Source organism: Ptychodera flava, chromosome 13 (assembly GCF_041260155.1).
Source record: "Ptychodera flava strain L36383 chromosome 13, AS_Pfla_20210202, whole genome shotgun sequence".
Taxonomy (NCBI): domain Eukaryota; kingdom Metazoa; phylum Hemichordata; class Enteropneusta; family Ptychoderidae; genus Ptychodera; species Ptychodera flava.
In genome coordinates, this window is record NC_091940.1 from 34,999,363 (window position 1) to 35,026,628 (window position 27,266).

Below are 27,266 nucleotides of genomic sequence, written 5' to 3' on the forward strand. Positions count from 1 at the left end.
TAAAAAAGTTGTACCTCTCTAAAGCCTTATACCTATGAATCTGATCTTCAGTCTCATCAGACACCATGTAAAAGCTGACACAAGTCGAGCCTTCCTGTCAAGGTCGATCTATGAGCGGGATATAATTTCCATTTGTCGGTGGCATATACAAATTGTCGTAATGAGACAAAGTGTACTCGATTACGGAAACCCTGTTGCTGTAAGGATTGTTACCATAACAACGGTCACGATGTCGTTAACAACAGTCAAAGTATTTATGACCCTAAATGACTGCCATTGATCTGCAATTGATTATTCACCAACAGAAGATAATATTCTCTGCCTACCTATGCATATCCTTATGGATATTTAAACATACATTACGGTAAGCACAAAGTACTTGAACTGTGAAATGTAATTCTGGCAACGTGCTGATGTATTGTTGTTTACAACGGTCTGCTTTTGTGCCGGCCTAGTGCTTTTATTTTTAGCGAAGGCAGTGTGTATATTCGGATATATGGATGGATGGATGTGCAAAGAGTCGACTCTTTAGGTCACGTTTGCACAATGAAACAAATATTCTTAACCAGGAGGACGTCAGTGAAATAGAGGTTTTTACCATCGCTTCTTTTGCAAAAGATCATACACCTATTTAGATAACGAAAAATATTCGAAATTCTTGGAAATATTCTTGGAAATTGAAATGTCCGTTTTCGCTACTGAACACCCTCACAAGGGTAAGTCAGATATTGTGATTCTCCTTGATCTCAGAGATTGTGTCATTCATAGTTAGAACAAAACAATAACCAAGCAAATTTATCTTTCCCGCATACCCAACAGAAACATTTAACTTCGGAAGTAAAATGGCGAAGAAAAAACATTTGCAGTGGACTGAATCACGACAGAATAAAACTCTGTGCGTCAGAGTGCTCTTTAAAACAATGCAACCATAACTATAACATATTATGTTCTATTCATGATATTGCGCTATACGACTTTTTTAGGGCAAAGTTTCAAAGCAAATACAACCAGAGTGTCCAACCTTGAGAGATGATTATAGTGCAATAGGCCGTATAAAATGGAATCATAATTATCTTTAGAAATGTACGGCCTGTTTGTACAAAGGATTGTGAAATATGGTTCCTTACCTTCCATCTAAAAGTCAACATTTCCACAGTAGAATATCACAAATATAAAAACAATGCATTGCCAGTGAATTATTGGTTGCCATGGAGAATGAAAACAGTATACTGTTATGGTTTACTTAATTTTGGAGCGAGAACTAGTCAAACATTTCTTGTAGTGTTACAAATATAATCATTTATATTTATATATCATTCAGATATATCTTTGCTTATAAATGTCTGTAGACCTACCTTTAATTGGCTTCCCCTATTGGGTGAGTAGTAAAGTAAAATACAAATAAATTTAAAAAGATAACCTCTTGAGAATGCAAGATATATAGTATCTGAAGTTTGATGTTATTAAAATCGAAAGATTACAAAGACGAAAAAAATAGAGAAAACTATTCTTGCTGCTTTTTAATATCCGTACCTAGAAGGTAAAAGGATGTTCCCGGAAATTCATGAGCGGTCATTGGGCGGGCACATGGACAATACATTTTCGTACTAGCTAGTGGTCATTTTTCGTTTACAGTTTGGCGCATTTTACCTCTGTTGCTCTTTTAACTGTCGTTTGCTCAGCGGATATGTTTAAAATGAGACCAAGAGATTGATTTTGATATTTATCCGTTTTCTTAGAGATCGTGTGAGCCTTTGCATTTTAAAGTCTTTAATGAGATACTTCTTTTAGGTGAGAGGTCGACGTGAGATGGATCATTATGCGGTTGGAGATCAATTGCTAAAAGTTATGACTCTGTTTACCTTTTATGTCGTTTCGAATATCCTTTCATTTTCTTGTCTGTGTTGACGATCAACTTTTGCTAAAGTGGCTTGAAACGGTTGGAAAAAGAGATGTGAAGACAACAAGTGAATGGAATACAATATTTATTTCTCTTGGGAGATCAACGTTTGTAGTATTCTCATCAAATTTTGTGCAGGCATTGATATTTGTATAATATTTACTTAGGGGTAAACTTTACCATATCACTAATATTATTTGCTCATAAGCTGGATAAATTTGCATATGACCACTATCTTATTGCACCATTGTCGAGTCCAAATAAACATACATAAGTGAAATGTCTAAGTTTTCACTTTGTTGAAAAACATTTGTCACTAACATATGCTTTTCCTTAAAGGCGGAGCCTCCCTTTAAAAGGCGCCAACCTATGGCGGCGTTCATTGTGTAAGTGGACACCAAGCAGGTAACATGAGGGCAACACGATACAGAAAATGCCACTTTTAGTTTTTTCCGACCGCAAAATGCTGACAGACTGCCAAGCAGTCAGCACGAAGCTGCTGCCGATCGAACTCAGTGGTTATATTCAAATTCTAACGTGACTGGAAGACGTTTTTTAAGGAAATTCGCCTGTGGTGCTGGGGAATAAATGACTATTGGCAATTTGAACCGGACCGTCAATCAAACGATTATATAAGCTCTGTTTGCCGGATTAGCAAAAGGTGACAAAAGATTGAAATCAGTTTGTGTAATTAATGTAATAGATATCAAACATCGTACTGGCCATGTGTTTGACAGGGAGGAGAACTCCACTAATGCGAGAACCAGGGATTGAAAAGTGCGGCTTTAAACATGCAGAACGATCTGAAATGTCACACTTTCGATAGATATATTGGCGCTTGGAGTAATTTTTCACCATTCACAATAAACGAAATTGTGCAAAGAAATGCAAAAAGCGTTATTTTTATTGTAGAGGTTTCGACGTTTCCTAAGCGCGCTCAGTTATGTATCCTTAGTTACCTCGCGACAATATCATAACTGCACGCTCCAAGGGCTCTTTGAAATAACTCAGGGGTGGGAATCTGACAGAGATGTAGCTATCGAACCATATAATCCCCAGCTTACAAGGTATGCAAAAAGTAGCGTTACCTGCAGGGGTGTTTTTTTGTTTTGCCGGATTGCTTTTTGTGTTAGTTTATAGTAATCGCATTGTATACGGGATCGAGTTTAAAATGTCGTGAGGCTTCTTACATATTCAAAGACAACTTAGCACTTTAATAAAATTTGTGGAGAGCGAGCAAGATTTGATCAACTCGAAAAACCAGATAACCAAAGTATGGGAAATATTTGCTACTATCTACCTGCTGAGGGCACGTATCTAAATTTGCTGTGTACTCAGGGAACCAGGGAAACTAAGGGGTGGACCATTTGACTACAGGAAGGGGTGGAGTAATTTTTAAAAGAACAAATCGCTCTTGCCATTTATAGGAAAAAACGTCTTCTAAGTGGGCAAGGCAAAAATTGCTTCAAGGAAGAATGTGACTTTTCCCATGCTTCCTGATACGGGAAACGTCGAAACCTTTATAGAGAAAATTTTGTGCATTTTTTGTGCACACAGATGGGTGGACAATTAATATGCAGCAGGGAATATATGGCATGAATTGGTTACAGGAAATATACTGCGATACGGCCCGACAATGGCTTAGATTTTACTCTTGAATTTAATTGAAATGACTGACAATGAACTGACCCACAGTAACCCGCTGCACGTGGTGCAAGGTGAGAGATCGCCCTGGTTTATTTTCGTGACCTTTGACGCAGCCGATTATTGTTTCAACTGCTTGAGATTCCAGGACAAGAAATAAACCTTTATAAACTAACAATTCTCTAGTGTTTAATAAGCTCAGAATCCCCGAAAATTATACATTTTCGGAAAGCCTACATGTAGAGAAACATTTTGGTTATCATAGTGTCATCATTGTTTACATGACTATCATGTGACAGGTAATTTGCATAACCTTTCAAAAATTGGTTTTCCCTATGTTTTGTTCCAATGCTTTGAGATATGACTGAAATTTGTGTGAGTGCAAGCTGTCCTTAGGATCTTTCAAAGTGTGTCTCTGATTTTTTTAAACCTTCTAAAATAATTTTATGCCAGAACAACTTCAAGAGCAGTGAATTCAACCTATTTGATTCCTTTAAATTTCTGCTAAAAAAACTAAGCAAGATATAAAAATCCGAGACACGCTTTGGAAGAGCGTTGTGACAGCTTGCATTCATGAAAGTTTGAGTCAGATATTTTGAAGAACTGAGACAAAACATAGGAAAACCGATTTTTGTAAGGTTATCTGAGCTTATTAACCACTAGAGAATTGTTAGATTAAAAAGGTCAATTTCTTGTCTTGGAACAAAAAGTCATTAGGATTGACCGGACGCTGTGTTGACAGCTGTTCTTATATGGGAGTGACCTTCCTCCCCTCCTTTAGTTAATTATAGATGCATACCAAAGGCATGATAATATGTAGATTTGGAGACGATTTAAGTTGCACTCTTTCTAGCAAGAGACATTCCCTCATTCGACTAGACAAAGAGATGTATAGACGCTCTGAGACTGACGCTCTGACTTCAGTGAGAAGCACCGTCTGTTTGACTGTGATGAACCACGCCTTTGTAGACAGCCGACCTTTCTAGACATTGTAGCCATGTACAAGTATCGTGATTAGACTAACTGAATCATGGTGTAGCACTCGCCTGTATGTGCGTTATTACCGGCTCCTTACACAAGTAACAGAAATAGCACAGGCTACCGCGAACAATATACGTACTGGGACGATTACGAACAAACTACCACTCTACAAGGCCACGTTACAATGCCTACATTAATCGGTTAGTGGAAATATACCAGCAGACACGTGAGTATGCATGTACTTTTAATTTGTTTATTTGCAAGTTGTTCGGAAATGCGATTACTGCTAAACGTCAGAAAACACATTATTAATGTTTGCCAAGTATCAGTTTCATCACTATATGTACGTTAAAGTCTAACAAATCTTCTTGAACCGATTTTTATTGCAAACGAAAGTGCTGGTTGTGCTAATGACATATATGTTCTATGTCATTTGATAAAATAATTAATGAAGAACACAAAACTTTTCAACTTCAACTAAAATCTCGGTAAATAATTTTGTTTTGTGATATTGATTGCATATGCAATTGCATTAACTCCAGGCTTTGTCACACATGTTGACATTGACTTAGTTTTTAAAGAATGGTGGAAATTGTAAAAGATATGACCTGTAAACATTTGAAACATCCTGACAGTCTGCATATATTACTCTGCATAACAGAAGACCTGTTGATAAAGTTAACATGGTGCATTATATAACACTGGTGAAAACTTTTAAGGCAATGAAAGAATAATAAAATATATAAATCAGTACCAATAACCATAAAGAACAAAGTTAAAGTTAAGTTATTCAAGTCTTTCATTACCAATTTATATTGTTGTCATCTTTGGTCGTTTTAAATTAAATTCATACAGCAAAATTCGTTTCGCATTTCAACAACTGTTCTAGACGGCTTTTTAATCCCTCTAGGCGATGTAGTGCTAGTACTATGTTTATTACATTCTGTGTGTTATCATTTGGCGAGTTAATGCGTAAGTATGTTCATAATTTTACCAGTAGAATACAACAATGCACAAATTTTTACGTCAAGAATATTTATAATTGTACATATATAGATTCTTATCAGTGCAGGCACTAGAGAAATATTTTATACTATTTTAATAAATAAAAAAATAAAAATAAAGGAGACCATTACATGAAAGCAAATCTTGCTAAACCCAATAACATTTTGCATTTTGTTTGGGCTAAATATTTAAAGAATAAGTACACACTATACAAAACACGATTGGAACTAATTTGGGATAATTGGATTTTCATATTTTTCAAATTTCTCAAAAGTGTCAGATGGCCTATAGCTGAATGTTGCAATATTGCAAATTATTCATAAAAACAAGTGTTTAATGTAAAAAGGAAAGCATGTGAGATTACATATGTAGATTAAAACGACATTACTTTGCCATCCAATTATCCCAAAATTAGCTACAATCGTGTTACAAAACTTTGTTGAACTCGAAACAAATTTACAAATTTTCTTAAACTGAAAAAATTTAAGCTAACTGTATCTCAGAAAAAAATTTAAAATGAGGACTTTATCCCTTAAAATACCTCTGTTTAACAATTTTCTACAAACATTTTACAAAGCAGCTAATTTCTTGGAATGCTTGGTATCAAACACCAAATTTCAAGCAATCGAAAAAGCATTTTCTTCAGAAATATTTTTGTTTAATTCTGAAAAGCTATCTTAAAATCGACACGACTAATCTTGTAACAACTTTCAAGTTACACTGAATGTCAACATCTGTAGGAACAAGAAAAGTTAATTTTAAAAGAACTTCATAAACTGTTTCTATGGAAGATTGTATGACTATCACTTAAAAACAAAACGAAAAATCATATAGAAAATTCCAGATAGAAAGATAATCAAGAAGTGCCAGGATCTGTTTTGGGGAGGCCTGTATGATGCAACCACACACTGAACATTGGTCCTGATCATTTCCAAATTTAGCGATGCTACAAAATGGAAACTATAAGAGAAGGTAGTGGCTTGCAACATGGAATAGCCCAGTCATCCCCTAATGCCTTTTAAAGACCATGTGCTGTACATCAAGCAGGGATATTGACTAATCTACAAGTATTTCTGAATTCATCTCTGAAGGTTTTGTACCTTTGAAGTAAAGTCAGTAATGTGCATGTGCAAACATATAATATTTTCACATAAATTGAATAATTTAATGTTAGAGTAAAGAACTGTAACATTTGCTGGTTGTTTTTGTTCTGTGTGTCTGCAGTTCGTTGTTTACTCCCCATGTTGACATACCAAGAATTAAAGTCATTTCATGTGTACACTATATTGCTATTGCGCACAATAAAAATTACATACATATTGTGTTAACAAGCTGAATACTTGGCATTTCAATGAATTCTACAGAGTAGAAGAAGAAACAGTAGTCAATACACTGAACATTCCACGATAGTTACAGCTACTGACATTACAAAGACTGTATAAAATGCTTTTGTTTTCGGTGAGAAAAATATTACTGAGACTTTACGTGACAAAAAATGTTTCAAGGTTGCCATAGAAAAATATTGCTGCAGAGATGGGTAAAAATGTGTCACCATACACATTTCCTCCAGCCCAACCGCCCCCCCCCCCCGAAATCAGATGATGCGCCCTATAGAAGCTGATCATGGAAAAATGTGTTCTAGGGGCTGGGAGGCATTTTGCGAGAGTTTTACAATACTCATTTGTTCTTTTCACGGTCTTTGGCTCCGCCAGCAACTTTGATAAAAAGCTCCGGTGGTTGGAAGAGTAGCCTCAACTTTACGTTAATATTTACTTCTTGAAAGCCTCAGTAATGCTAACTTTCGATGATTTTTTTCATTATTTTATTTTATATATCAATTGCATCTTCTTATTTTACTCCAAAAGGAATGTCGAAACACCCACTATTTAGCTTGTCAACTTATCGTTTAAATGTGTAAAATGCATTTTTATTGTTTACTTTGAATTGTATCCGGACCAGAAATCAGTTTTCAACAATAACAATGCAGTTTACAACCATAGGGGCTGAGTTGACAAGCTGGATACTGTTTATGGAAACATTGATTTGGGAGAAGAAGAAGGAATAATTATGGTACATATTCAAAATAAAAATGGTGAAATTATCATCAAAAGGTAGCATTACCTGGGCTTTAACAATACCCTTGAACAGTACATATTCATGGCAAAACACTTGTAGTGACAATTTCTCGAAATCAACTGTCAACTCTCGAAGGCATTAAAATTCAATGTTGTAGCCGGAGATTATGTGCGTTTTTTATGTGGACGTTACTTTTTTGTCCAAGTAGATAAGGATGGTATATCTTATTATCTAATGATCTGTGAGGCCATCAACGATTTACGTCTTTGAAATGTAGCCATCTCCTCCAATAACTCACAAATTAATATATTGCGGCTGTCACATCACTATTGTATTGACCTTGTTGTTTTGTTACTTTTGTCTAGGCACAAAGCTTCACAGATATTCCCATGTGTAAACAATGCTGATTGCTTATCAAGATGCTGTGTTATCGTCATAAGCTTCTGTCACCTGTGGTTGATTTGATGACGATTGGAGAATGAGCAGAATCGACAATGAGGGTATTGAACAGGAGTAGTAATGATGGTAATGATGATATTGTGCTTGTGGATGTTAATAGCAGTTAAGGGATTGATATGAAACTAAGGCATAGGTTAGACGGCAATCTGCCATCGTCATCATTATCATCATCATCATTATCATCATTATCATCATCTTATCATTCTTGTTGTCACCGTCGTTGTGACAGTGTTGTTAGTATTTTGCCGTGCATACTACTGCCGAATTCACGTGTGGTAATTTTTAAATTCCTTTGCTACGAATGAGTATTATGAACTGTTTACCGAAAAACTTCCCAACACGAGACATATCATTAACATCGCTAAGCCACTGTACCATTAATGAATGTCAGGCTTCCCTGACGAAAAAGAATGCCACGTGACATCACATCGCCTAATGTCTACCAATATGACTTTTCTTTTATCATTTATATATTTATGAATGTCAAGACAGGATAAACGTTCATATTCAGACATTCATTTTGAGCTACAAAATACCTTCGTCGTAACTAGTCAAGTTGCAGGTAATCTTGATCAGCGGAAAGGAAAGACGAATAGAAAAAAACACACTATTTACAGTGGTTTGCTTTGAAGAAGTGGCATTAGACGAACTAGACATATCGAGGTATTGCCAACACTGTCAGGAGCAATTAACAGCTAAGCGGTAACATGAATCGATTATAAAGGAATTAACTCTGCAAAAGTTGAAATATTGTCTAGCAGACGGCCAGACGTAGTCTGAACAACACATATGTCCAAGCACTGTCCAAGTCTTCTCACTTGCTTTTAAGTGTAGTTGTTTTGACTACAACTGACCCGCTGCACGACAATGTTTCAACTTTGGCTTAGTTGATTTGTTTGTGGTCCACAGGAATTACTGCTTAGCCGATAATTACACCTGACAGTGTTGGCAACACCTCAATTTAGACAATATGTCCACTTCGCGTAATGCCAATGCTTCAAAGCAAACTTCTGTAAAGCAACTCGATATTAGTTTACGCGTGATGATGTGAATTGAGTTTATTGTCATAAGGAAAAATGCCCTTTAATATTCAAAGTCTGACACTCAATTACGCACTTTAATGATACATTTTTGTCATTGATGATCTTAAAGTGACTTTCATAAGAAGTATAACATACGCACGAGCAAACCTGTTTCACATGAATAAAAATTTAAATAAAGTTCTCCCTTATTCGTTGCGTCAAACGTTTTTAAATTGCTCATGCTTATATCCTTCAGTATAATGCATAGAAAATCCTATTTGGTTCAACACACTTGTTTTCAAAAGAAATGTAATTCCCCTATATTAAATTTGCTCGCAATTGTTGCTTTGTAGTTCAATTTATGCGAAAGTAGTTACTTAGGAAAATAGTGCGTATTTCACACCGAGTAAATACCGATGTACTGTTGAAGATTGGTGAATGATCACTCTTGTAGGTTCAGTTGTAGTTCAAATCATGGCCAAAGACTATCTGCAGCATATTGTCGCGGTGGATCAGACAGAGCAATTGGCTCCGATTTTCCTGTCGTTATCGACGGCGGCTATCGTTGATGAATCAGTCTGTAATTGTGGGAGTGAGTCGTCGATGAACGTATTTCATGTATGTCAAGAACATCAACTCGACGAAGAATTGCAGAAACTCGACTATAGTAATGAAGGAAAACCCACAGTAGAGACCAAGAGTTCCACCAATATCACTCAACAGACTTTCCTCCTGTCAGAATGACCCAACAAGATAAAAGTACATATTCATAAAACTATCTAAACGACCAAACAGACTGATATGAATGTTTCTAGTAATATAAATTCACCTGATTAAAAACTCGCCGATATTTTTCCTCTCAGAGACTGTAAATGCTTAGTTGATCTATAAGCTGAGATACTTTTGATAGACATTGAAGGACCAATTAATCAATTAAGCTTTTTCTGGAGAAGTTAACGAGCAATGGCGATAAGCCATATAATCTTTTGTTTTGTGATACCTTACAATGTCATCTTCTATACTTATTTATGCATTCGTTTACATATATTTCTATTTATTGACTGTAAAGTAACCACGATATTTCAAAAGTAACTAATAAATTGATATCTCCGTAGAGACAACACAGGGATAGTTTCTATTTTGAATTTCAAATGTTGTTAAATGTTCGGTAATTTGTCTCTCTAGTACGGTAACCAAACTTTGCACAGTTATCCCTGACTTTTATTATTGATTTGGTAAGAGAATGGTTCAAAATTTCACTGCTGAAAGTCTGAGCAAAATTTTAAATCTTTCACTTTGAGGCACATTTCCCTGAAAAGCATACATGTGGCCTTTGCAGAAGCAAGGTTTGTTTTCCGGTAGATGAATTTTTGAACTGAATACATAAAAACAGATATGCCAGGAGAGCTTTGTTTGTTTCTCTAGTCTTTGACCACACTTTTTCAAATACTCACTTGTTCTGTCTTCTGAGCACTAAGTTTACGGATAGCTAGGGCACAATTTTCACTTTTTCTGAACAACACCTCTAACCTTGCGAAATGACAGACATCTAGTTTCTTAGCTGCATGATGTAATGGGGATCATCCCAGTTTTTAACTTTTTTCAGAATCTCGCTAATATTAGCAATAATGGTAAATTAAAGTGTCAGCTGGAAGGGAATTTAGGTCAGATAACGAGACATATAGTTTTCCACGCCAGACAGGGTTTGCTTGTCCTCGCTTTTTAACAGTTTAGCTCGTTTTCATTGAAAATATCGATATGTTGGATGTCATCTGCAACTTACCGTGACTGCTGGTATTTCTTCAATGTTTTCGTAGTTGAGTTCATCAAAATATACTTCAAGGTTTATTACGTTTTTGCTAGAGGATGAAAATCAATGGGGTGTTACACTGTCATGTTCTATATTCAACCAATTTAACGATTGTTTACGAGAAGCATTATGTAAAGGTTTGTATTCGTCAATTGTGGAACGGAAGCCGCCTTCGGTAGCCACGTCATCGGAGAGGATCGAAGTTTTTGTTGTGTAAAATCATTAATGTTCATTTGAATTCATGTTCATATTTTTATGTTAGAGACAATTTCACATACATTTAGATTCTCTGAATTGGCTCGTTATGACATCTACGGTCACATTTTTCAGGGAGATTCAATTTAACGGATTTCATCTGTCAGCGTAAACAGTCATATTAAATGTCAGTGAATAATGAATCCATCCACAGTAGTTTGACATCAGCGGTCGCAAGTGAATGGAACAATACGTCGGAGCCGTGGTGGACAAGTTAGTTAAAAGTTGCGCCCCTTCCCCCGACTGTTGAGTCTACACTTATCGTCTGACTCAGCATAATGTCTCAGTCATTGTTGTCATGAGAATTGTTAGAAAAGTTTCATATTTACCTCACTGACTCAAAGTCGTTCAAATTGCGTGTCTTGTTATTCTTGAAGTGAACCTGTTTAACCAAGTGTTTCTACAGATAAATATTAAGAACAATACCTAGTTCATACTAAAACGAATACATATAGTCCCTATTTTTCCATAATTTCAGTGGAAATGGTGATCAAACGACGTCTTTAGAAATTTCGGTTGATTTATCAGCTAAACATGACAAGTCAGATCAATTTGACGTTAATATATTTATATCGTGATGAACAAAATTGAACAATTTAGATGGTTACTCACGAAGTATGTATCGGACGCCAGAGACCCTGAGAGATAGTGTACTCATACCATTGTTCTCTGAAAATGATGTAAAAATGCGAAAATGCTTTGAGTTAAGCAAAGGCAAGATTAAAAATCAATGTACAGTGAATATTTATTCGACTAAACCTTCTCTGTAGCACTCTTATTACATATGGCACAAGGGGAAAAAAACAAAATACACAGAAAACAAATTGCCGCAACGGTACAAGACGGTACAGCTACTTAAAGGCAGCTGGTCAGGAAAAGGGAATCGCTTCGCCGTTGTTCAGTTAAATTTAGCATGACCGTCATATGCAAATATATTGAACTTGTTTATTACTTAAGTTTCATTGGTTACTTACGCACAGGCCTGATTGCAACTGCAGTCAAGTTTATCTCTGCTCAGAAGATAATACATAAATTGCTTGCAAACATCTACAACAAAATAAACAAGTTAAATGTAGACATTCACAAACCGTGCTGGATGTCTGTCTGTCTGTCTGTCTGTCTGTCTGTCTGTCTGTCTGTAGAGATTCAGTTGTCTATTTGTCTTTCTGTTTATCTTTCTGTTTGTCTCTCTCTCTCTGTCTATCCGTCTGTCTGACTCGTCTCTACTTTGTGTGTCAATACCTTGTTCTCGGTTGAGCAGCATACACCGCGTTGCATTGACCAACATAGTGTCTACACAGCCGCAGTTCCCAAACATCTTCGCCTGGACGCAGGTTTCTTCACAGATCTAGAGTGTATCATTGAGAAAAACAGACAAAAAATTAAATAGAACACTGCATTATGAGAAACTGTCTTACCAACTGGTTAACATCGATGTCACATTTAGTTTGAAGATCTTTGTAATCACTTGTACACCTCCGTATATAATAGCACAACCTGGAAGGCCATGGTCTACAAGGTCTTTAAAACGATGCATTCAGGGAAACAAAACAAAAAAGATTTTATCTTATTTAAATTTCAAGAAAGGGTCGTGATAATCTTACCATTTGTGAATATTTGTCTCCGTAGATCGATTGGAATTTCTCTTCAGTTCTGCAGTTACCGTATGGGTCCGGTTTTCGCTTTATTCTTTTCTAAAATTGATTAAAGATATAAAGGCGCGTAAATACGTATGAACGTATAGCCTATATGCACAATGTATGTATGTTTGTGTTTGTATGGCGTACACACTGACTGGCACACCAAGTAGAAGAAGGGAGTGGGTCTGACGTGAGTAAAGCTGGTGAAGAATCGTACAATCCTGAGGAAGAAAAACAAGAAACACCGCTTACCTCTCGAATTCCCACTGATGAAATTGTACCGGGTGAGACTGTAAACCCCTCACTTGCAGGGATGGCGGGTACGCCAGGTGGTTTTATTACAACACGCGCTCCGGAGTACCGTCCAAATAAGCTGATGTATTCATCTTGTTCTGTGTACAATATTAACTTCAGACCTGCAGTATTGAAAAAAAACACCACATAATCCTGAGATAATATGCAAGATATGTTTAACATGAAAATTATGAACGGCCATATCGGTCAAAGGATAAACTATGAGAGAGAGAGAGAGAGAGAGAGAGAGAGAGAGAGAGAGAGAGAGAGGAGAGAGAGAGAGGGAGAGAGAGAAACAGAGACAGAGAGATCAAAATCACTTTTCTATAAGAAGCTAAAATATTCTTAAAACCCCCACTCAATTATCAGATTTATCAAATAGAAATATTATTTACTTGATGAAATATTCAATAGAAAACAAAAGAATGACAAGCTGTTCATGGGCTGTTGACACGTTTGCTAATGCGAGAACCTGGGATTGAGAAGGGCGCCTTTAAAACCAAAGACCGTCTATTCCATTCAAATTATTGAAAGTTTGCGACACATGAAAAATTACCATAAGTGTATAGAATATATCACGCATGGCTTTCCATAAGGATAATGTAATGGGAGACGCCTTGTTGCATTTCTTTAGAGATAGCAACAATCAACGTATAAAATCCATTCATCCAATCACGATCGTTCAAGTACGCAAATAAGAGTGTAAGTGATGGTAGACAAGAATGACATTCACAAATTAACAATGATTCACAGTTCAATCAGTGATAGTATCCAAAGTGTGTGCCGAAGGGAACCTCTTGATTTAAAGAGGTGATAACTGTAATTCTTGATATTTTCTCGTTTAATTTTGTTCGATAACAATCTTTGTAACGTAGAAGTACCAGGCTTGCTGACAGGATGCATTGTCTAAAACATGTTGTATTATTACAGGGATTTCGACATGATTTTGGATTACGAACAAAAATTGCAGATCCTAAACAGACCGAAATTACGGCAAAAATATAAAAAAACTACAGATAATGGAGTTTTAATTGTACACTGTTCGGTCATATGCGACATACATATATTTATCTATTTATTTATTTATTTATTTCACATTAAAGGATTTCCATTCACATACTCAAACAGGGGTAAAGACTCATATAAGGTTGTAATCTACCATGGGGTCCGACAATAAGAATAAAATATTCAAGTTTTAAACGTGAAAATAACTATAAAAAATCAAATAAAAATAAAATCAGTACAAGTAAAATGTAAGAGCAGTGACTACAGATAGAAACATACATAAAAACTGCTAAAATGCGAAAAGTCTATCTGCTTACACTGTCTCTGATGTAAGAGTTCAACTGGGATTTGAAATTATTCATGTTCGTACTGCATCTAACCACATCAGGCAGAGAATTCCAAGCTCGAGCTGCACGCATGGCAAAAGTCCTTTGACCCGTTTCAGTACGAAATTGAGGCAGTAATAATTTACAAGTTGAGGCTCCTCGTGTTTGATAAGCATGAATGTCATTCAGCGTAACAATTTTCGATAAGATAACTTGGAGTAGTATTGCTGAAACATTTGTACACCATGATACAAGTAAAGTAAAAAATACGTTGTCTAACAGATAGCACATTGAACCTTTCAAAAAGTACTTCAGTTGGGGTATATCAGCATTAAGTATCACTCTTAAGGCACGCTTCTGCATTTTATAAACCTTATCTGTATTTTTAGAAGTCGTATTTCCCCAAACAATAGAGCAATAATCAATGGCAGATTGAATCAAACCGTAATATAAAACTTTTCTAAGGTGCAAAGGAATAAAATTACACAGGCGCCTAAGTAGTCCAACTCTCCGACTCAAAGTGAGACACAAATTATCAATATGTTTGTCCCAAGAAATAAAACTGTCTAATGTTAGTCCTAGTATCCTTTCAGAGGAGACACATGAAATTTGGTCGTCATTAATAGAGATGTCTAATTGTTCACCAGAAATATTAGCGTCTTTTATTTTTTGACGAGATCCGACTAACATGGCTTTCGTTTTGCCCTCATTTATGATCATTCCATTACTACGTATCCAGTTATTTGACGACAGTATATCATTTTGAAGGGATTCATTAACATGCGGAACAGAAATACCAGAGGTAAGAAGGGTCTGGTCATCAGCGTACATATCAAGTTGTGAATTATGCAAAGTGAATGGTAAATCATTGATAAAAATAGTAAATAGTAGTGGTCCCAACAATGATCCCTGAGGCACACCTACAGTCACCTTTTGAATATTAGAAATTTTACCCATGTAAGTAACTACTTGAGAACGATTTGATAAAAACGATTTAAACCAGTTTAACCCATTAATTTCTAGTCCATATAAAGATAACTTTTAAGAAGGGTTTGGTGATTAACTAGATCAAATGCTTTTGACAAATCCAAAAATAGAATACCAGTAATTTGACCATTGTCAATATTTTCTAGCAATGCATCACACATTCCTAATAAAGCTGTTTGACAGGAATGGTGTCTTCTAAATCCAGATTGTGTCTTATAAGTAAATCCTTACTAGACAAAAACTCATAAAAGCTACAATGTGCATGTCTTTCAATAACTTTAGAAATAGCAGGTAAATTGAAATCGGTCTATAGTTGGACATTTCGGTGACACAGCCAGAACCTTGATAAATAGGAACAACTCTTGCACATTTTAAAATATCAGGGACGACTGCACTGTCAATACTTAAATTTAACACCTTTGTCAACGAATCTGAAATTACCGAAGCACCTATGCGCAGTAGTTTTGCGCTTACATTATCGGTGCCCGTAGATTTACAATCTGATAAAGCTTTCTTTACAAAGTCAACAGAAAGAGTAGGAATTGCGAATGAAGATCCGTCAAGTTTCTCATCGAGATACTCCGTCAAGAAAGAAAAGTCGGGATTGTCATCGACAGAAACGTCGAGTTTTTTAGGAATGCTAGAAAAATAATTGTTGAGAGCATTAGCACATCACATCTCATCTGAGTAATGATTAAGGCTATGTTTGTTGTAAAGCGTTATTATTATACTTGATCAATTCTTACTTCAGGTTCGCTTCAGAAAATTGTTCTCATCATAAGTGCTTTTCCGTTTTTGATCGTCGTAGCCGGGGCAAACCTTTAATATCTGTAATTTTGATATCGTTTTCATTATCTTCTTCGCAGTGTTTCTGCGCTCAGAACTTCCGTTTTGATTCAAGAAGCGTCTGTGTGTTTCGAGAGTGTGCATACTTTCATTTGCTATATTTGCTTATGCCAAGCTAGAGCAACTAGTAAGAACTTAAAATGCTTCCGTGTTTCAGTATATATCGCATTTGTCTCTAAATTTAAATGTTCCCCAAGTTGCAACTTCATTGAAAATGGTATGATCAACATCGATATTGTGAACAATATCCACCGTAGATTACTCCGAAAATCATTAAGTATACAAATATGTAATTAGCTGAAATGAAATACTAAATTTCTTTGACTGCTGTCATTGTATCATCATTTTACATAGCAAGTGTAATCGCCTTCAGACAAGCCTTTCAAACTTACATGCCAAACAGTGAAAGCTCATTAAATATGCAAATTATAAATTAGCCGACGCGAAAATGCATTTATCATCCTTTCACTAATTTTGAAGAATTCATTAAATATACGAATTACCATCAGCCGACATAACAACTTTCAAAAGCTTTGCTCAAGCCATTCCAGTTTAATGTGCCTAATTTTGAATGTTCATTAAAAATGCAAATTATCGATTAGTTGACATGAAAATGTAAAAGTGTATTTTGCTAATACAATAATGTTGTATCTATAATATATATAGCAATTTTCGTCAATTTAGTCAAATCAATCCAGATATATATCCCTAATTATTAAAGTTCGCTAAATGTGCAAATCATGCCACCCGTCTATATTTGTCACGGCTGATATATCCTATTGTGATCAACATTTGTAGCAAATCTCACCAAATTGTGTTCAGCGGTTCCCGATCACAGGATTGGCAGTTATATATTTCCTAGGGAAGTTAGAGTAAAGTAGGTTTTCTGAAAATTAAGAACGGTAAAATGATGTAGCTTTTTTGGCAAGGCATGGTGGAGAAAAAGTAAAGAAGCATCTTACCATATTCGGATCCTGACTTTGTCGTATAGATGACTGTATCATTGCCTTGCAGGTGATTGAACCCAAAGCAGTTCCCGTACTCATCATCTTGATACGTGATAAAATCACTTTAAAGGCAAACAAGTTAAATCAATAAAGGTTGGATGGAAGTATTAGTGCTGTACCATTTAATGAAACAGGGTTTAGGTTGAGGGCGTCAACATTCATTCGGACTGTCGAATTCACTGCAAACGAAATTCCTTTCAAGGCGGCGTTGCACAGCACCACCTCACTTTTTTTCAATATTTCTCGATATTCAATATTTATATAGGAAAACAGTGACTTCGAATAGTATTTCAAGAATGAAATGTGAACATTGAGACAACGAGACCCAACGAGAACGGAGTTATAATCTCTAAAATATTGAAAACGGAATACAAAAAAGAAGCCACGAAATCAGGTGATTTGCACATAGATCTTTCCCAACCAAAAACCAAAAAACAAACGCTACCAACATTTACATCTTTGGTTTACAAATTGCTGAAAATCATTTGATTTTTGATCGATAGAATGTTTAATTAAATGTCACTTCTTACTTCTGTTTATGTTTTTACAAGCTTTGGACCAACCTCGCTGCGTTGCTGATAAATTTCACAGTGTGATTGGCTCGCGCAACGGATTATAAAAAAAGTTGGTTGCCTGAAAGTACTGATAGAATGTAATAACATTCAGATAAAAGTGTGACGTCAAGTTGTCTTTAATATTGAATTTATCAAACATGTAATAAAACTTTACGTCTTGTTGGGAATAGGGTTTATTGCGTTTGAGGTAAACACAATGCATGATTCAACCCTCATAAATCTTTGGCTCTGAGATTTTTACATATCGGTTGGTATTAAAACTATAACATGCAGTTAGTACAGACACAGACAAATAGAAAAACATACTAACACGGATATTGTTCAAGGTGTGAAGCAGTTACGTAACACATCCATGTATGCCTCGCCTCCGGCAGCTCTGGACTCTCTTTTCCGGAGAGTGCCGACCCTGCACCCTTCGGCAGTTTCCGGATTTTCGCCAATTTTTAAGTAAAAATATGTTCGGCAAAGTTCGTTTTGGTGTTGTCCTGTGGTGCTTAGCGGAATTGGCGAGCTGGCGAAAACGGAGAAAGTTTTTAGCTTCGGGTAGGTGAGTTTTACCATTTTAAAAATTCCTCTCACATTTTTATGAATATATTATGAATGTGCTTGAACCAAATTTGAAAGTCTTTTATCGATACTGTCAGATTTTACTCAATGATTTACGGTCAGTCATATCGTCTTTTACAAGTTCGTCATGGGAGGAAGTGTTTATGAAACTGCTGGCGTGTTATGTTTTGATTGGCGTGAAGCAGTGTTTCTGCCTTGAGAGCACACAAAGTAAGTATGGTTGCTACGCGACAGGCAGCATGATGCCATCTTGTCCTACTTTTCGCAAAATCTCGTGCAATTATTAACCACGAACGAAGTCTTCAAAAAGGCTAACACCTGTGAAGCTCATCTTAATATGAAAAGGCCATAGTTTATCGAGACGACCATAAAACAAATGGCGTGCCGCGTTGCTAGTATGTCTTTCTATATGTCTATGGTACAGACTTGTTTCACATATTGGTTTTAACGTAATATACAAAATGTGATGTTTTGATTAACTATTCCTGGGCATTGAAAGTTATAAATAGGCTTTGTTGTGCAATTTTTGGATTTGAGAGTCAGGGAGTCGGAAGCTCAGCAGGTAGGCCGTCCACCAACTTTTAAATGAACAATAAACCGCTTGTCATATGATATTTATATATTACAAATTTGTGCATTTACCTTGGGCTGCAGCTAGCTTCATCAAAGGTACAATCAAGAATGAAATCCTCTTTTTGATGACCGAGTGTCTTGACTTCGTCTTTAGTAAGTTTCAGAACATTTTCCAGGTCACTGTAATCAGCGGTCTTGCTGTAGGCTATGAACCATACCAGTCAGGGGGATCTTCCGACTAACTCTGCAAACATGTGGTCGTCATAGTACTCTTCCATAAAGTCCTCGAAAGAGAGTACTCCTCCTTCAGGCTGGGGTAGAATTTTAATATTTCTTCGAAAGTTGGGGTGTGAGAGGCATTTCGACCTGCCGACAGAAAACTTCATTAATACATGTACTATACACAAAGAACAGAACAATGAGTCAGCACAACGTCAATTAACCGTTCATTTACTACCAATATTCCACACCATACTAACGACAAATGCACCTTCTGGCCTCTAAACGTCAATAAACTCCAGTCGAGAAAAGAGAAATGTTACCTTTCTGGCAATTGGTTTCGTCACTTGCATCTTCGCAGTCAACGACTTTATTACAATATTGACTCCAGTGAATCCAAACCCCACTCTTAATGCACCGGAAATAAGTACCTGTTAGAAAGATATATATATATATATATATATATATATATATATATATATATATATATATATATATATATATATATATATATATATATATATATATATATATATATATATATATATATATATATAATGAAAAGTTTGTCTTTCATCCAAGACATGTCGCAAAAATGACGCGGCTTTTTTCTTCTCGATTTTTATTTATTCATCAACCAACAAGAACGCGCAAATAAAACATGAAAACATCATTGGAGTGCCCGCAGAGATAAATGCACAGCAGTTTTTGCTTCAGTGTATTTGTATAGGAACTGTTCTGTGTTGAGTTTTAGTGCAGAAATGCACAGTTTTGACCGCTTAATATAACAGTGACATATGTGTGTACTGTTCTGCATGGAATGTTAGTGTCAGTTATTTTGTTTACAGATCTTTTTATACAGCACTGTGTTATACACTATCGTTGTGTATTTTTGCGGGTTTTTCCATTGTATTTCCTCATGAGCACAAAAAGATTGACACGGTAGGTCTGAATTGACGCGCGCGAGAATGAGAAACAAACTTTTTATTTTTCTTTGCGTAAATATTAGATCTCCTAAAGGGAAGTAAAGGGCAAAAAGGACAGTGCACGTGAAATCAACGTGAACCGATTTGTCAGCTTAGTTGGTAAAGCATCCAACCTAAATTCGAGGGATGGTGGTTCAACCCTATATGAGTCATCTTTTCAAGCCTGAAAAATCTGCAGTGCCGAGACAACCAGATGCAGTCGTTTGACGTTTCTCGTTAATTTATACATACGACTGACAGATATATTTTACGTTCATGTAAGGTGTAAATAAATGTATATTTATTTATTCGTTTATCTATTTATTGATTCAGAAATCATTAAAAGCGGCATTATAAAAGTTAAAAAAATGGCATGACAAAGAGAACAACCTAGGCAAAAAAAAATCGGCGACAATACAGACAACCCAGATGGGAAGGCGTAACCTAAAATAAACTGAAGAAACTTCTTTAAGAACAATAAGGTACAAGTTAAAGTAAATAAATTATCACATAGGTTCGTTTAACGGCCATTATTATGATTACTTGCACAACTTAGAATGTGAGTAATTTTCTCTCTCGGTGTCTGCATTTGTGTTGTGTTTGATGTTGCATGTGCGTCGATAAGATGTGCGTATCATGACTTTCTTTTATAAAGGGTAGTAAAAAAATGAAAATTTTATCGTAAGAGATGGAATTTTAACAACCTGTTGTTAAGTTGAACATAGTGTCGTCTCCACATTCAGCTTCGTCTGATCCATCAGAACAATCTTTGAACTTGTCACATTTTTTTTGCTATATTGATTTTGGAGGAATGGTCTGCACAAGTGAAGGTCAAACCTACAAGAGATCGCAAGTACGACGGCCTGTAAACAACTACATTGTGAAATGCCGTTGAAGTCGTCATGACAAACGTTGTGTTCATACAGTCGCTTAAATTTTGATATTAATGAACTTTTCTCCATAGACGTAAATGTTTAGTCTCATGCATTAAACCCAACCATGTCAGTAATAAATATATTATATTAATACATTGATAACAGGCTGCCAGCGCCAGACATCAGCGAGCTACTTATTAAATCACAAATAATATTTGTTCGACAGGTTGCACAAGTTCGTAGTTTATATTGTCGTTAAAATAGCTTTTGAAGCGATACATGCGAAAATATATCGTCTCTTAATTCATTGAAACTCAAAACACCCAGTTGTACATTTTCTCATCTACGGAACATTCTTTTAGTACAGAACGTCTGAGTGTTATAGAAGGTAATTACGTTCAACTCAATGCATCCTGAATTTCGAACACAGCAAGTGACGAAAACAATTCTTGGCACTAACCTTGCTGTCTGGAATTTTAACGATATCGTAAAAGAGAGGTTGTGGGTACACAATATCTTTGAGACAATGTGTGGGACAGATGTTTAGGAACCATGAAACATTTAATTAAATTAATTTATAAAGTACTAACATTTTAGTTAAACTTGTCAAATTTTCATTTTTAATCAGTATAATAAACGATCATACGATTGATTGATTGGTTGGTTGATTCGTTAATCTACACTTTTGAGACCTATTTCCGTTTTAACGTGATTAGGAAAGTTTGCAAACATTACCACAAAATATCATCGTATATGTCTTCTACGATCGAGAGATCAACCTACTGGATTTTCTGGTTGTAACTTTCTCTTACTTTCTTACCTTCACAAGTGCTTTCATCTTCATCTGATCCGTCTGAACAGTCAGTGGTGCCATCACACTTGTATGATATGGGGATAGCATTGCCATTTCCACACACAAACAAGTCTGGACAGAAACGTATGAAGATAAATGTGATACGAACACAAAACAGAGGCACAGAAATCAGACGAGAAAACGTTGAACTCTTGCCTGTGTCAAACTCACAGAAAGACGTTTCATTAATGTAAAAATCGTCATTCAAATCATTCCTTAGCTTTCCAAATATCAATAATCTGTATTTTCTGCAGGTACCAGTATTCATACTCTACACGCGGAACAAATTTAACAGGGAAGGTAAATGAACTGTGTCTCTGAACAACTTGCTGACGAATATGCACATTTTGGTGTTAGAGCCGAAAGGGAAGCGCCAAGTTGACTACACGCGTATGGACACTTACTGGTGTTGTTGACGGCAGCGGTGGAATTATCACTACAAATGGACGGATGTTCGTCTTTTCCGTCGTAGCAATCTGGTGTTCCATCGCAGATGCGAGCATTCATAATGCAGTCTAGACCACTAATACCACAATCGAACTCCCCCACGGCACAAGCTAATGTAAAAGAGACACCAAAAGCATATTCAATGTACAAAATTAGTTGCGTCGAGCGTAAAATGTTATGTCCGTGAATGAAATGTTAATGTCCCTGCTGCAGAGAACTTTATCTTAGCGAGGACGTATTGAGTACAGAGTACAAGATATAGTACTGTACAAATGCACAAACAAACAACACCAACGATTTTTGCCATGCTTGAAACTAAAGGTCCACCAGACAGCTCATTTGAGGTTTAAGTAGTTGTGCAAATTAAAGCATTTATTCAATTAGCAGCTATAACAATAAATAATCGATAATGCGAATTTAGAAAATGATATCACCAGTGGTGTCACAAGAACGAAAATCCGCCAATACCAGAATGAATTTCGTACTTTTCAAAATGAAACCTCGTAACTGTATCACCCCAATATGTAATAATCAAAGTGAGACTTGGGATGACACCGTTGCGAATGGGTATGTGTGAAGACAGTGCCATGGAAAATAAAATTTAATGCAATGAAACACTGAATGCAGTCATTCTTTGGGAACAAATATTTTAATGACATATCAAGAACGAACAAAAGTAATTGACCAGTTAACAAAATTCTTCATAAGAGACACTGTTTAAAGCCACAGTAGCAGTAACTTTGAAGGATATTTGTGTAACTGACTTTAAGAAACAAAGTGATTAGTTTACATGTGAGGTGCAAAGCTAAAACATGTGAGGTGCAAAGCTCAAAGTCTTTTAACGATGCCACACTAGAATTCTAGAGGGCGTTTCGAACGTAAACACTAAATGTTTCTAGTTGATTCGTTCACTGTTAATGACACTCAATTCTAAATACTTGTATGCAAGTATGGAAACCTCAGTATTTCTAAAAATTCTTCAGTAATTGATCAGATATTTCAGAAAGTTACTTTGAGAATGCACTTTGAGATACAATTCAGAATAACATTCAGATTTTCACTACTGTGAGATAATATTCTGTATATTCTAGAACTAACAAGCTTTGCTTATTAGTATGTATTGTCTATGTCACTGTTAGATGTTGGCATCAAATGTCTGTGTATGTATTCTGTCTATTTTTGACTCTTTATTGTTTAAGCAGCATAAGAAATGCCAGTACGTCGTACTACTGCAAAAGAAAGAAAAGTATGTTAGAGAAAGGTGGTCTAATAACATCAAAGACACACAAAATTACTTGAATTTTATATTAAATATTTTGAATATGTACAATTTTTTTTTGTGAACTAAATTCTCCTTACAATGTCAAATTATGCATTTTGTTAGTGAATAAATTCTTCTTACACCACTGTAAAACTAAAATCAGAGAGAACTGCTCATCTATGTCATACAATGTAACAGATATACTTCGATTTGGCTCATATTTTGAAAGTTTACAAGAGTCCAAACTCACAACAAGCCAACGTCAAATTGAACCGGAGATCAACTTTGATAAGCCCCTATCAATTTCCCTCACAATCTTCCAATATCCCTTTGAAAACACCGAGGTTGTTATGTAGGTCATTTCCCCCCACACTCATCATGACCTGAGTTCAATTAGTCTAGAACATTCTCAAGGTCACTGCCCTTAATGACCTCACAACCTTGATTCAATTAGTCATGTTTGGAATGTTCCGGAAATTAATTAGTTGTGTAAGAGAGATAATTTTAGAACAGTAATTAGCATGTCAATAAAAGTTCTAGATTGTTCTTATATGCCCTTATGTAAACCCATGTGTATAAAAAGGGACGTGCACAGCTTCCAGTCAGACTTTTGGGATCGTGTCTCTTGTGTGTTACTAAACTCCAGCAGTAGTCATTCTCAAGACTTTCCAAGACCTTCACTGCCAACGCTGGATTTATACTGTGGACTTTGTGCAACTACAAGCCTGCAAGCCAAAGGACTGTTCATTCATCCGACTGACTGTTACAACTCTGAGACTGGAGCTTTGCCGTCCCAGCTGAGATAAGTAGTCTGTACACTTTTAAAGCTTGTACTCTATCCCTGACTTAGCAATTAGTTTTATTTTTGTAATAAATTTTGTTTAAACGTTAACTGCTGAGTTCACCCTTTTGTTCGTATCCTCTGCACGTAACAAATTGGGGGCTTGTCCGGGATACGAATATTTTGAGCCGTTTGACAACATTTTGACAGCCTTTTCAAAACTACTGTATACTGTGAACTCAGCGAAATTTAATCATGGCGGAATTTAAACCAGAGGAAATGGATGACCTTGATCAGGACACATTTGATTCCCTCAGAAAAGACGACCTCATTGCACTGGCCAATTTCCTTAAAGTAGATGTCAAAAGATCTATGCGCAAGAGGGAAATACAGTACCGTATTGCCAAACATCTAGTTGATTTAGGCCAATTTGAGGAATCCACCCTGAAAGATTATGAGCCCGAGTCTACCTCTGAACTCAGAAAATTAGAATTAGAAATGCAGACAAATTTGGAGATCAGAAACTAGAATTACAATGGAAAAAGAGAGACAGGCTTAGAAAAAGAAAAAATACAAATGCAATTAGAAATGGAAGAAAGACAGAGAGAGAAAGATAGGCAGGAAAGATTAGAAATGAAACGTTTGGAGCTTGGACAGTCAGGAAAATTCTTCCCTTCAGACAAGTTTGACATCACTAAGCATTTCAGGTTAGTTCCCCCTTTCCAAGAAAAGGATGTTGATAAATATTTCCTTCATTTTGAGAAAATTGCTCAGAGTCTGAACTGGCCTAAGGAATCCTGGTCAATGCTTTTGCAGAGTGCTTTGGTGGGTAAAGCCAGAGAAATTTACATTCAGTTGTCAGTAGAGCAGGCTTTAAATTATGATTCTGTGAAGGAATTAATTCTCAAGGGCTATGAGTTGGTGCCTGAAGCTTACCGTCAGAAATTTAGGGATTGTGAGAAGGCGAAAGATCAAACTTATGTTGAATTTGCTCGAACAAAAGAACAACTGTTTGATCGTTGGTGTTCTTCGGAAAAGGTCAGTCAGAATTATGACAAATTACGACAGCTTGTTTTGATTGAGGAATTTAAAAGGTGCATTCGGAGTGACATCAAGACTTTTATCAATGAACAAAAGGCAGATACATTAGAGGTTGCTGCACGTTTGGGCGATGACTATTCATTGACCCATAAATCTTCATTTCTCAGCAAAACATCCCAGTCCTTTTCATACCGAAACAATGCAGGGAAATTTAACTCCTGCTTTTCATCCAAGAATTTCTCAAAGGAGAGTAGAAAATCAAATGACAACAGTTCACAGAGTTCAAGTAACACTCCCACATCATCAGATCCCAAGTCTCAATCTCCTTCTGGCAAACAATTTGGTACACTTTCTTGTAATTATTGTAAGAAAGACGGCCATTTAATGTCAGATTGTTTCAAATTGAAAAGAAAACGTGAAGGTCAAAGTGGTCAAAGTGGATCTAAGCCCACCGGCTTTATTTCTTCATCATCTCAATTAGAGTCTAATAATGTGTGCAACACATTTTCTGAGGTTAAACCCCTCTCATTCCCAATTAATGAGGTCAAGGTCAATTCTTCTCAAGATAGCATTATGGGTATTTTCGAACCATTTATTCATGATGGTTTTATATCACTTTCTAGTGATTTTTCTTCCGCTACCCCTGTCAAAATTTTAAGAGATACGGGGCTTCCCAGTCTCTTTTGTTGGCAGATACCCTGCCGTTTTCTGAAAAGTCATTTTCAGGTTCTAAAGTTCTTATTAAGGGGGTAGATTGTAATGACTACATTCCTGTTCCTCTCCATAATGTCTATTTGTCTTCGGACTTTGTTTCTAGACCTGTGACTTTAGGTATTAGGCCTTTTTTGCCTTTTGAAGGGATTCACCTTCTTCTTGGAAACGACCTTGCTGGGGACAAGGTCATTACTAATCCACTTGTGACTGATAAACCTAGTTTAGATCAGGATCCAGAGCCAATTGAACAAGAGATACCCGATTTATTTCCTTCATGTGCCATTACTCGAGCCATGTCAAAGAAAACTTCTGAGAATCAAAATACTCTCAAAAATAATGTCACAGATGTTGATTTAAATGACACCTTTCTCAGTCAGGTGTTTGACACGGATCATTCCGTTATCCCTCGTGGATTTGAAACTTCCAGTAAAACTTCTGCTGACCAAAGTCAGACATTTTCTAGATCAAATCTCATTGCAGAACAACACAAAGACCCAGATATTTTGTCTTTGTTTGACAGGGTAGATGATGAAGGTAAAACTTCAGATAGCTCTGTTTCCTATTATACAAAATCTGGTATTCTCATGCGTAAATGGAGACCTCCAGATGTTTTGGTTGATGACGATTGGGCTATAAAACATCAAATTGTGGTTCCAAAGCCCTATCGTGCTGAAATATTGCGCCTGGCCCATGAAACCCCCTGGGCTGGTCACTTAGGAGTCAGGAAAACTTATCATAAAATTCTCAGTCACTTTTATTGGTCTCATCTCAGGCAGGATGTAGCACATTTCTGTAAAACTTGTCACACATGTCAAATGGTAGGAAAGCCAAATCAGACCATTCCAAAGGCCCTTTACAGCCAATTCCTGCATTTCAAGAACCATTTAGTAGGATACTAATAGACTGTGTGGGCCCCTACCAAAAACAAGATCAGGAAATGAGTACATGTTGACAATTATGTGTACATCAACTCGGTTCCCAGAAGCCATACCACTGAGAAACATAAAGACAAAGACTATAGTGAGAGCTTTAGTCAAATTTTTCACTTTATTCGGCCTCCCTAAATGTGTCCAGTCCGATCAAGGCTCCAACTTTATGTCTGGAATTTTTCAACAAGTAATGGATCAGCTAGGCATTA

General features: G+C 36.2%; 1 protein-coding gene and 1 long non-coding RNA gene across 2 annotated transcripts; both read right to left on the reverse strand.

Moving 5' to 3' along the window:
* Nucleotides 1-4,797: 4,797 nt before the first annotated feature.
* On the reverse strand, nucleotides 4,798-11,552 carry LOC139148271 (uncharacterized). The gene is made up of 3 exons (XR_011555906.1): nucleotides 11,482-11,552; nucleotides 10,871-10,946; nucleotides 4,798-9,819 (listed from the first exon to the last, which is right to left on the reverse strand). It is a non-coding gene; the product is annotated as an uncharacterized lncRNA (long non-coding RNA).
* A 570-nt stretch (nucleotides 11,553-12,122) lies between these two features.
* On the reverse strand, nucleotides 12,123-22,391 carry LOC139148591 (amiloride-sensitive sodium channel subunit alpha-like). The gene is made up of 6 exons (XM_070720076.1): nucleotides 22,289-22,391; nucleotides 21,852-21,956; nucleotides 13,045-13,208; nucleotides 12,757-12,846; nucleotides 12,395-12,500; nucleotides 12,123-12,199 (listed from the first exon to the last, which is right to left on the reverse strand). Exons 1-6 carry the CDS (start codon nucleotides 22,389-22,391, stop codon nucleotides 12,123-12,125), a joined length of 645 nt encoding a protein of 214 aa, XP_070576177.1.
* Nucleotides 22,392-27,266: the final 4,875 nt, after the last annotated feature.

Bases quoted from the DNA above. Each gene is read 5' to 3' on its own strand.
- LOC139148591 (XM_070720076.1), bottom strand. From the start codon at position 22,391: ATGAATGCTCGCATCTGCGATGGAACACCAGATTGCTACGACGGAAAA. The intron at 13,209-21,851 runs GTAAGAAAGTAA...TCAATACTGCAG, and splicing joins AGATGAAAGCACTTGTGAAG to GTCTGAAGTTAATATTGTAC. The intron at 12,847-13,044 runs GTAAGCGGTGTT...AATCAATTTTAG, and splicing joins CATCAGTGGGAATTCGAGAG to AAAAGAATAAAGCGAAAACC.